The sequence below is a fragment of the Chanodichthys erythropterus genome, chromosome 8 (assembly GCF_024489055.1).
Source record: "Chanodichthys erythropterus isolate Z2021 chromosome 8, ASM2448905v1, whole genome shotgun sequence".
Taxonomy (NCBI): Eukaryota; Metazoa; Chordata; class Actinopteri; order Cypriniformes; family Xenocyprididae; genus Chanodichthys; species Chanodichthys erythropterus.
Window position 1 is genome coordinate 9225676 of NC_090228.1, and position 12699 is coordinate 9238374.

At 36.5% G+C, this 12699-nt stretch overlaps 1 protein-coding gene across 1 annotated transcript in view; it reads right to left on the bottom strand.

The window, feature by feature from the left end:
* Positions 1-888: 888 nt before the first annotated feature.
* LOC137024490 (uncharacterized) overlaps positions 889-12699 on the bottom strand; it is an 87306-nt gene continuing 75495 nt past the window's right edge. The window contains exons 31-46 of the mRNA XM_067392065.1: positions 11943-12276; positions 9859-9896; positions 9528-9700; positions 9386-9482; positions 9098-9295; positions 8904-8999; positions 8644-8703; positions 8385-8450; positions 8212-8280; positions 8044-8106; positions 7862-7939; positions 3733-4047; positions 2587-2883; positions 2108-2422; positions 1287-1450; positions 889-1182 (exon numbers count right to left, since the gene is read on the bottom strand). Coding sequence (XP_067248166.1) covers positions 889-1182; positions 1287-1450; positions 2108-2422; positions 2587-2883; positions 3733-4047; positions 7862-7939; positions 8044-8106; positions 8212-8280; positions 8385-8450; positions 8644-8703; positions 8904-8999; positions 9098-9295; positions 9386-9482; positions 9528-9700; positions 9859-9896; positions 11943-12276 — 2657 coding nt within the window. The remainder of the gene's footprint in view (positions 1183-1286; positions 1451-2107; positions 2423-2586; positions 2884-3732; positions 4048-7861; positions 7940-8043; positions 8107-8211; positions 8281-8384; positions 8451-8643; positions 8704-8903; positions 9000-9097; positions 9296-9385; positions 9483-9527; positions 9701-9858; positions 9897-11942; positions 12277-12699) is intronic.

Below are 12699 nucleotides of genomic sequence, written 5' to 3' on the forward strand. Positions count from 1 at the left end.
TTTCACTTTTTCTATTCAAAAACTTATTTTACCCACATAAACTCATATTTAAATCACTTAAATCACAAATTTTTCAATTTTTCCTGTTTCCTAATCTTCCAAACTTTACCAAATCACACCTTACACTTAATTCCCCATAAAATTTAAATTTATCTCTTACCAGAGAGTCGTGTAGCCACCTGGGTTCGTTTTCTGATTCCAGTGGTGTCCCCCTCTGGACCCTGGCGGTCGGCCCCTCATCCCTTAATCTATTCGGGGTAGGGCTGAGACTACTATTAAGTCCAGGATGATCAGTCACCGTCCGCTCTCGGGTCCAAAAGGCACATCCATGGAATCCCACTTTCTGACACCAAACTGTTGTGGCAAAAATCAACTCCGACTCTACTGCATAAGAGACAAACACGTCCAATTGTCTTTAAAGCTTTTATTTCTTGCAAGAAAGGTCAGACAGGTCATACAGAAACACAAGTAGCTGCAGAGTGTAAGACCAAGAACGAAAGTTTCCCCTCACTTTTATATCTCTAACCTCCAAGGCCGAAGCCTCTATCCTTTTACCATATTTGGAACATCTCTTAGTGGCTGTAACTTTCCACACATTGTTAGCACAGACATACATCTTGCATTTTCCCATACTATATCTTGCTCTTTCTATTTCTAACATCTATGTTAACACTATGTTAAACATTTCCACTTCAGCCAACATCATACCATGTTCCATAAGCATCATATTTCACAAGAATACAGGTAAAAAGCATATGAAAAATTAAAATTTCCACAAAAACTTCCACAACAATACAGCACTTTTGCGCCTCAGAGAAGTGCTCGGCGATTGACTCCACAATGTCACCGAAGAGGCTGGAGGGAGTGATTGGTGCGTTAAGGAGCGTCTTACGGTCGGAGTTCTTTAGGTCCATTAGGGTTAACCATTGGTGCCAGTAAAGGACCACTATGAATCCCATAAATCATTCCAAAGGCTAAAGCAGTGCGCTTTGCCACCATCAGTGCAAAGTCTGTCACTGCAAGCAGATCTTTCACAGCATCCACATTGATGATGCCACTGTCCAGGGACTGCAGGAGCTTGATTTGAAAGACCTGCAGCACCTCTATCTCGTGCAGCACGGATGCTGCTTCGCCAGCGAAGGTGTAAGCCTTGTCAGCGAGGTGGGTGGTCAGTCTGAAAGGCTGAGGTCCGCGCCAAGCATGGCCAAAGAAAGGCACAGGTGCATGGCAACGGTCTCCTCGATGGGGGGCATGCGCATGTAACCATAGACTTCTGCTCCACCCACGTGGAAGTTTGGGGGCCCCTCAGAGTCAGGGCAATCCTGCTCCGAATCTGCCCAGTACTTTTCTGATGCCGAGATGGACATGGAGTCGTCTTCTTCATCAAGGACAAAGGAAACGATGTCCGCAAAGGTGGAAGGGGGGTGAAGACTCTCGTCAAAGAAAAGGACTGGGGAATAAGGGCAACGTCAGAGGACGAAGACCTGACCAGAGTCATCATAGTCACCACAAGGGAGGGGAGGGTCCACCAGCACCTTTCTGGCAGCAGTGGACCTCATCCCCGTAAGGCTACAAGCAATATTCCTCCGAGTCCTCAAAACATGTGCTGGCAAGTCAGTGCAGTGCATACAGTCAGACTCGGAAAAAGCAGCCTTAGCCATCCATCCATCCATCCATCCATATATTACACACACATTATATTATATTATATTATATTATATTATATTATATTATATTATATTATATTATATTATATTATATTATATTATATATACACACACTATACTAATTAATACTGAGACACTTATTTTAGGCAGCAAGCACTAATGACTCATTTAAGACTTGAAGCCTAAAGTTGAAGACTTGCAACTCGACTTGGACTTGCCTGTCTTGATTCGGCACATGACTTGAGATTTAAATGTAAAGACTCAAGACTTACTTGTGACTTGCAAAACAATGACTTTGTCCCACCTCTGCATATTTCAACTGCTAGCTGTCATTACTACATACTGCACTTTATAAAATACTCAATATTTTATGGAGTTGGTGACAGTAAACAATTATAGTAATGCAGTTTTAAGGTGATGTACTGAATGAAGCAGTTTACCCGAGCAAATGACTCCAGCATCTTCAGTATGACCACATTTGCGTTTAGCCCATCCTCCTGATCCACAGTTCTTCAGTGTTGATTCTGATCCAGTGCACACAGCATAATTCATCCCACTTGTTCCTGATTCTGATCCAAAATGAGCATCACCCAGAGCATCTACAGGTTCTCCACAGTCCAGCTCTCTACACACCACTGCAGCATCAGACATGTCCCAGTTATCATCACACACTGTTCCCCACTGACCTCTATGATGAACCTCCACTGTACCAGCACAGCGACTGTGACCACCAACCAACCTCACATTCACACTGACTGTATATTGAACAAAAACAATAAATGATGGCAGGGAGGAAAGAGAGAATGACAATGAAAAAGAAAGATTAATGAATCAAACGATGAGAGAGAATAAAAACATTTGTACAATATTACATCCATCAATCTTGGAATTTGAATCTAGAGAAGTAATTAGTTCTGACCTGCACACACCAGTTCAACATTGTGTGAGCAGTTGTGTTTGCATGATGGTGATATTGGACAGAGGTGAATCTGAGACTCATTTCCTCTGCACTGAATCTCTTGTGTCCACATCTGAGCGTCTTCTTTTCCAAAAGCATCTTCTCCCAGCACCTGTACAGGAGCCCCACAGTCCAGCTCTCTACACACAACCTCTGCATCCTGCTGGTCAAAGGCAGCAGCACACACTGAAACCCACGTCTGATCATCAAGTATCTCTAACCTCCCAGAGCAGCGAGAACCTCCAACCAGCCTGACTTCTGAAAGAGAACATTTAAATGATTGAATGTAATAAAAACCTTGTACACTTGATGAATAAAAATAACATTTTACAGATTCTTAACATATTTTATATTTAAGAAAAACGTAAATATTTTTTAAACCAACTAAAATCTTAAATTTTGAAAAGGGGAAATGGACTGAGAAGGCAAATATGCTAAAGAAACATATACGTAAGTATATTCTCATTTATTTATTTAGCATACACTTTTATGTGAGATACAGAGAAACAAAAGTGAATGAGAGGTTTAAACTTGCACAGTCTTGATTTGAGGTCTGTAAGATTCGATTGATAACAAAATTATTTTTATTCAACAAGGATGCTCTGTTTAAAATGACAGTAAGGTCACTTACAATGTTACAAAATATTTGTTTCAAATAAATTTAAACTTTCTGTTCCAAATGAATTCTAAAAAATACTTAATACAAACTCATTAAGCAGCACAACCATTGTCAACTGTGTTAATAAGAAGTGTTTCTTGACCACCAAATCAGCAAATCAACATATCTGAATGATTTCTGACGAATCATGTTATACTGAAGACATTAGTAATGATGCAGAAAATTCAGCTTTGCCAACATAGGAATAAATTATATCTAAAAATAAATTAAAATAGAAGTCATTTTAAATTGTAATAATAGTACTGTGGTATAGCATTGGTGAGCAAGTGACCTCTTTCATAAAAAAAAAAAAAAAAAAATCTTTCTTACCCAAAACTTTTGAATGCTACACTCTAGAGTGTATGTATCAAATTAAAATATTTTACATTTTGTGGAGTTGGTGAAAAGAGGGATAATTTTTAGTGATGTAATATTATGGAGCAGTTTACCTGAGCAGATGACTCCAGCATCTTTAGTATGATCACAGGTGTTTTTACCCCATCCTGATGCCCCACAGTTCTTCAGTGTAGACTCTGATCCAGCACATAACACAAGATTCATCCAGATTGGTCCTGATCCTGGTCCAAAATGAGCATCACCCAAAGCATCTACAGGTTCTCCACAGTCCAGCTCTCTACACACCACTGCAGCATCAGCCATATCCCAGCCGTGATGACACACTGTTCCCCACTGACCTCTATGATGAACCTCCACTCTTCCAGCACAGCGACTGTGACCACCAACCAACCTCACATTCACACCATCTATTAGTGCAACAGAGGAATGAGAGAATGAAAGACAGAAAAAAGGAAGGGAAAAAAGTGGAAAATTACAACAAAGCACAAATATTTTGATTGCAGTTAGGCAGCAGTCAGCTGCAGTCTCTTATTAGTACACATAAATGTTTGAAGTGAGATAATTTTCCTTCTCAACTGAAGTTATAAACCTACTGGTGATGAGTTTTATCAGAAAAATCAGAATCCTCATTGCCGTCTTCTGCTTGACACACACCATTTCATCAGCTCAGAGCGTGGCACAAGATTCCTTTCTGTCCCTCGAATACACTGAAGAACATGTGTACTGTCAGCCCCCTAAAGAGGAGAGCCCTAAAACTTTCCAATCAGGTTCATCATTACCTTATTAGACACAACAGAGGAAATCATCAAACAACTTCAGTGACAAATCAGAGGAGGCATTTCTGATTTTCACCAGATATATCAAAAGAACGTCAGCTCTGAAGAGAACTCCTCCTCCCTGTTGAGACACTTCACTGAGGATGCATACACACACACACACACACACACACACACACACACACACACACACACACACACACACACACACACACACACACACACACACACACACATTAGAGGCAAAAAATAGTCACACATAATTTGGGAGACTTTGAAGATTTTAGAGAGAGGAAGCACCTTATGTTATATTCAGCATCAGACCCAAACACCTGCTGATACATACACTGATAGCTGATCAGTTCAAACATCATAACATGCAAAAATATATTAATGTTGAATATATATTTTTATAAATGTAGATTTACATTTTCAGGACTGAATTTTATTAATTATGACAAAACATCACTTTCATCCCAAATTAATTAAAGCTAAATTTGCAACCCTGTTATCCATTCTAGCATAGTTTATGTATTATTATTTAATGTTATAAATTTAATGTTTATTGTTATAAAAACCCACAAATCAGTTGTAAATAAAAAGGTTCCATTCACTATAACACACAGAACTTAGCAGCCTCGGGCAATGTTTATGTGCATTGAATGTGGCAGTGTCGATATTCACCCACAAGGGGGCAGCAAAACACTAAAAACAGAGGGCAGGAGAGAGCGTCTCACTGAGCGCTCACTGGAACAGAAATAGTTCAGTTCTTTCTTATATATACACACACACACACACACACACACACACACACACACTAAGACTGCAACTGGGCTTTAACCACACGATGGCTGAAAAAGATCATCAAATTCAGACAATAATATTATCAGATTAAAAATCATTTACAAAAAAAGCTGCGTGCACAAATAAAAATATAATAATAATTAAGTCTATAGGCCTATAGTTTTTATTTTTATTTTTATAACATTATCATTTAAAATGATAAAAAAGGTCATAAACGCAAAGTAAAACAAATCTATTAAAGGTAAAGAATAAGTTGTTAAATTTATTTATTTATTTTTAAAAAATCTGCAAAAACATCTGGAAAAAACATTAAAAACATTTTTAAAGAAATGCATTTTTTTTTCTGTAGCTGTATTAGATTTCAAAACAAAGTGCAACATAAAACATTACTGGACTGCAGGTTAAACATACAGTATATAGGATGATCTTAGCACTTTTCAGACCAATTAAAAATTTTTTGATTTGAGGCGGTGTGTGTGGTTTGAGTTATACAGCCCTTCCATGTTTTCCTGGATCTTCCTCCACATCATCATAGTCTGTAATTAGAAAACAAGAGCAAATTCATGTTTCAACATGCTTTAAAAAGTATTATAATGAACACAATGTTTGCATTTAAAGCTGCCATCGAACGTTTTTTTACAAGATGTAATATAAGTCTAAGGTGTCCCCTGAATGTGTCTGTGAAGTTTCAGCTCAAAATACCCCATAGATTTTTTTAAATTAATTTTTTTTAACTGCCTATTTTGGGGCATCATTAACTATGCACCGATTCAGGGGGTGCGGCCCCTTTAAAGGTGCCCTAGAATCAGAATTTGAATTTTCCTTGGCATAGTTAAATAACAAGAGTTTAGTACATGGAAAAGACATACATTGAGTTTCAAACTCCATTGTTTCCTCCTTCTTATGTAAATCTCATTTGTTTAAAAGACTTCCGGAAAACACTCGGATCTCAACATAACACCGACTGTTACGTAGCAGTCGGGATCATTAATATGTATGACCCCAATATTTGCATAATGCCAGCCCATTCGACGCATTAGACAAGGAAAGGCAGTATTAACGGCTGGATCTGTGCACAGACAAGGTAAGCAAGCAAGAACAACAGCGAAAAATGGCAGATGGAGCAATAATAACTGACATGATCCATGATATCATGATATTTTTAGTGATATTTGTAAATTGTCTTTCTAAATGTTTCATTAGCATGTTGCTAATATACTGTTAAATGAGGTTAAAGTTACCATCGTTTCTTACTGTATTCACGGAGATGAGAGCCGTCATTATTTTCATTATTAAACACTTGCAGTCTGTATAATTCATAAACACAACTTCATTCTTTATAAATCTCTCCAACAGTGTGTAATGTTAGCTTTAGCCACAGAGCATAGCCTCAAACTCACACAGAATCAAACGTAACCATCTAAATAAATACTTTACTCACATAATTCGAAGCATGCATACAGCATGCATGACGAACATCTTGTAAAGATCCATTTGAGGGTTATATTAGCTGTGTGAACTGTGTTTATGCAATGTATATATAGTCGAGAGCTCATGTGGCAGAGGAAGCGCATCTCTTAAAGGGGCCGTGCTGAAAAAATCAGTGCATAGTTAATGAAGCCCCAAAATAGGCTTCATTAACTAAAAAAATAAAAAAAATCTATGGGGTATTTTGAGCTGAAACTTCACAGACACATTCAGGGGACACCTAGGACTTATATTACATCTTGTAAAAAAACAATCTAGGGCACCTTTAAATCTTGTGCTCCCTGCCCATCGAGCTCGCAACTCTATAATACAGTGCATTTACAAAGTTTACACAGCTAATATAACCCTCAAATGGATCTTTACAAGATGTTCGTCATGCATGCATGCTTCGGGTCATGTGAGTATAGTATTTATTTGGATGTTTACATTTGATTCTGAATGAGTTTGATCGTGCTCCGTGGCTAAAGCTAACATTACACACTGTTGGAGAGATTTATAAAGAATGAAGTTGTGTTTATGCATTATACAGACTGCAAGTGTTTAATAATGAAAATAGCTACGGCTCGTCTCCACGAATACAGTAATAAACGATGGTAATTTTAACCAACAGTAGCCTACATTAGCAACATGCTAACAAAACATTTAGAAAGACAATTTACAAATATCACTAAAAATATCATGATATCATGGATCATGTCAGTTATTATTGCTCCATCTGCCATTTTTCACTATTGTCCTTGCTTGCTTACCTAGTCTGATGATTCAGCTGTGCACAGATCCAGACGTTAATACTGGCTGCCCTTGTCTAATGCCTTGAACATGGGCTGGCATATGCAAATATTGGGGTCTACATATTAATGATCCCGACTGTTACGTAACAGTTGGTGTTATGTTGAGATTCGCCTGTTTTCCGGAGGTCTTTTAAACAAATGAGATTTACATAAGAAGGAGGAAACAATGGAGTTTGAAACTCAATGTATGTCTTTTCCATGTACTGAACTTTTATTCAACTATGCCGAAGTAAATTCAATTTTTGATTCTAGGGCACCTTTAAATTAGCTATTGTGACAACAGAACCAGATAAATTAATTATTTAAAGCTATTATAAAGGCTAAACCAAAATTATTCAGTGAAAAAGGTGTCAATAAAATACCAAACATGTCACTCATATTTTCCCCGACGTTCTTCACATCATCATACTCCTCCTGAACACCCTCTGATATAAATGTGCCTAGTATTAATTACATGAAAAAGTCTTCATACTCGATTCATATTTGATGAAAAATAAGGGGGGGGAAAAAAGTAATGTAGAAGTGTATAATTTGAAACCCACACCTTTTTTATCATTGGAGAACTGACATACAATGACGACATCATCATAGTTCTCTGCTAAGTCATCTACAATAAAATAATGAAAAATGAAAATGTACATATGTGTAATTAAAATGCATATAAATATATATAGTGTGTTAAAACCTGTCGAAATAATTAAAAGAAATAAACCTGTATCATGAGGTCTCCATTCAGGAATGATTACATCATCATAATTCTCTGGTGTGATTTGTTGCTCTACTAAATTATTTAACAGAAAAAGAGGATAAACAGAAACTAATTCACAGGCCAAATAGGTGATTCTATTAAGTGAATTTCTGTGACCATTTAACAAAGTCACTGACCTGTTGGTCCTTCAGTGGTGGTGACATCATCATAGTAGTCAGTTTTCACTCCTACTGCAGAATTTGCTTTGAAAAAGAAAATACATGCATAATAATAATAATAATAATAATAATAATAATAAAACCTTATCTGAATTATGAGCTGAATGATTTATTATCATTTATACTCTAAGATCACTTGAGTGAATGTTTTTAATCATTTAACACAGATACTTCTCTGTATGTAGTAGGTAAAATAATTATATTTCAGTCGTCTAACCTGAAAGAAGCTTATCAGCATCTTCATACCCAGAATGCTGTTCAGTAGAAAGGACACTTCCTGTTATGGAGTAAAACCATCAGACATGTTCACAGTCACAAATCAGCCAAAATCTCCATATCATTTGGATCATATAGCACTAACCCAGTATCATTACAAGTGACTCAAACACAGACCTATGTGATTTACTCTACTCACCCTCTGAATAAACTCATTACCCTGCTGATCTCCACAAATCAGACACTATGACACTTACTCACCCCTCTGAGTGAAGAGACTGTGTCTGTTATTGGGTCTGTGATGAATCTCCTCATAAATGGCCTCAGTCATGCTCCTGTGTCTCCTCTTAGAGAGAGCTGTGAGTGTAGAGAGACAAACCTGCTGTCAGTTCACAACACATGACTGATCACACACTGAATAAGACACAATATGACAGTCTCTGGATCTCTCCTACCTCTCCTCATCACTCTGTTCTGCTGAATCAGTATAAGCAGTGGCACTAAGAGCAGTAAGAGCACAACTCCCAGTACAATCACAAGCACAGAGAGAGACGGAGGAGTTTGTGGACGAGAGACTGATGTTGAGCTCACTGTCTGAGAAACTGGAGGAGAAGATGATGTTGTTGTGGCAGGAGTAGAGGACACTGACAAATCTGGAAAAACAGACACAAACACATTAAACAAACAAATACACAAATATTATTAGCAGTGAATGAATACATTTCATCATGCTTTGCTGTGACCTGCACAGGTGAGTCCAGCGTGATCTTTGTTGGAGCAGTCAGTGTGGTTCTTCAGGGAGAGAGGACAGTCCCACAGGTGAATCTCATTCCCTCTGCACTCGACTCTGTTCAGCCACACAACACCTTCACCAGCACCAAAGACTGAATTCCCATCAGCCCTCAGTGCTGCTCCACAACCCAGCTGTCTGCAGACCACCTGAGCATCGCTGATGTCCCACAGATCATCACAGACTGAGCCCCACACAGCGTTATGATACACCTCCAGCCTCCCAGAGCACCGGCCCTCCCCTCCACTCAGTCTGAGAGGAACATGATCTAAATCACAGACAAGTAGACATTATTATTGGCCAAGAGAGTTCTGTTAGAACAGCGACACCTACAGTGTGGTGTGAGATTACTCTGAACAAATTTACATGCATACATTACATATGGCTGTTATGATTTTTATGTTCTGCTACATCAGATTAATTTACCTGAACACTGTCTCTGATGTGGAGATGTGGAGCATGACAAAGAGCTTCTAGGGGACTCATGACTCTCCTGTTCTGTAATCACAAATTAATTAAATATTATATTTAGTGCTGTCAATCGATTTAGAAAAAAAAAAAAAAAACATTTTTTTTTAATTAATCATGATTAATCAGACCTAACATTAAAGTTTTTAATATATTTTTATATTGTAATAATTGTACATTTCATCTACAAATTAATTTAGAAACAACATAGACAGTATATTTTAAACATTTGATGTAACAGGTAGGAAATATACAGAAATTAAAGTTCTATCAAAAACTTCACATTCTTCACTGAATAAATTATAAATTCGATATAGATTAATCCTTATTAAAGCTAAAAAAGTTATTTAGTCAAGAGCAGTGAGTGATTTTCTCTTTTTCTTTTGTTCTTTGATTAACATTAATGACAAACAGCAGCAGGTTTATCAGGCATTTTTGGCATAATTTTGTGTTTTTATCCATTGCAAAGTGCAAGTGCAAAAAAGGACTCAATGCGGATGGCATTTTTCAGTAGATTTCTGTCTTGTGAGTCACGTGTGTGTGTCATACAGACAGGAGATTCACAGACAGCGTGCCAGTACTGCAATGAGTTCTCTTTTGTCACACTTGAATGGTTTAAAAGCATTTGCATGAGTAAGAGTGTGATCATATAATGTAATGCTAGCTAATAGATGATGGTAAAAATGTATGGTACATTAAATATTTTTAACATGTTAAACTAAAAAAATTAATTGCATGAGTTAACGTGTTAAATCTATAGTTTTTTATTGTATTTGTTTTATATATATATATATATATATATATATATATATATATATATATATATATATATATATATATATATATATATATATATACACTGTAAGAAATGATTCTGTGGTCATATAGATTTGAATTAATGTTTTTGGTTAAAATGTATTCAATATAATTGTGTTTATGATTTTGAGGCAAATATTTAATTAAATTTCAAATAAAAACGGTTGGAATAAAATCTACCCATTGTAGTTAAATAAAACATAAGCATTATATTTACCTAATCCCAAATGGAGAGAATATTGAGTGAATTCAAATTAATGTAATCAGGCAATTTTTAATTGAAAAGCACTTCCTGTCAAAGTGCGCCTTTTTTATGCAGCAGGCCTACAAGACATTTGAAGAGAGTAACATTAGGCTACAGACAGTGAATGTTCGTTTTCTTCTATATTGCTCATCTTGCAAAATTTAACTGGTTGACTTTAGGTAAGAAAACGTATTTTGTTATCACTGGGCTAGTAAGAAGAACGCATGCATTCTGTGTGCCACCAATCAAAATTCATCCATGGCTCCCATCATGCATTGCTGCATGAATAAATTATTAGCTGAATTGTCTTAGTAATTTCCTTTATTCTCATATTTTATTTTGTTCTGTTTATGCGACTTTTTAGTAGCTTGTTTTCTAATGTTCAGAGTTGATCTGTTGATCAGAATATGTTGCTTGTCACCGTCGTTGAGATTCACAGGCTGATTCTTGATGTCGCTTCAGTGTTCATGTAACACTCGTATTTTAATACTTTAACACTCTTGAGTATGGTCTCACATGTACTCCCAGGAGAGTTAATTTAACACTGCAGTTTTTGCTGTGTGAAGCACAAAAGTGAGTTTTTAATAAAATTCTTCTTTGAGTAGAATGTAGAATTAAATTAATTTTTATTAGTACTATTTACACATTAGGGAGTTTATCTTTTTCAATTCAACTCAATATTTTTGTTTAGGTTCTAATTAATTCTGTACTGTTTTCTATTCAAATCTACTAATATTAAATGGATAACTATTAAGGGTCTCATTTAATTAATATTTACTCAATACTAAACCTTGTGAAATTTAATTAATAATATTGCTTGTAATCTGTTGCCTCATTTTTATTGAGTAGATATGGTGTATTTTTTCTTACAGTGTATATATATATATATATATATATATATATATATATATATATATATATATATATATATATATATATATATATATATATATATATATATATATATATATATATATACACTCAGTTAGAGATGGAAAATACATCAGTCTTACCCAAACAGGTGATTTTGGCCACTTCATATTCACCACAGTCATTCTGTCCCCAGGGTGAAGATGGACACTGCCACACATTTGAATCATGTGGTCGACATTTCACTTCATCCAACCAGTTACGAGCTGATTCCACTCTTGGTGTAGAACTGGAAAAAGCTCCAGATCTTCCACAGTTCAGCTCCTGACAGATCAGACTCGCTGTGTCTCTGTCCATCTTGTTCCAGCACACATTACCCCAGGATCCATTGTAGAAAACCTCCACATTCCCTTCACACCCCTCAGTTAACCTGATCTCTTTAAACTCTAGATGAAAACATGGAAGCTATCAGCTCTTATCCAACCCCATTCATTTCAACCATGAAATGTTAACTAATCATCTTGTAATGAGTGTCATTTCAGTTCTACTTTCTGAGTATGAATTATCATATGTGTAGCAGTTCTGTCTACCTCTGACATAATCCACGAATAAGAGGAGTGCCTTTTAATTACTCTCGGTTAGTGGTGTATAAAAGTGCCTGTAGTGTCGCTATGTGTGTGCGTCTTCTCTGCCTCAGGTAGCAAGTCACCTTACTTCCGGTTGGGTTTGTGAGGTAGGAGCTGTTGGCAGTGATTGCGGTCTGTTTGTGGGTTTATTATACAGGGTATCATGGGTTTATTTTTTTGTTAAAGGGTGGACTGAGGAGCTTTGTTGGATGCCATGATCTGTTTTTTTTTTTTTTTTTACAG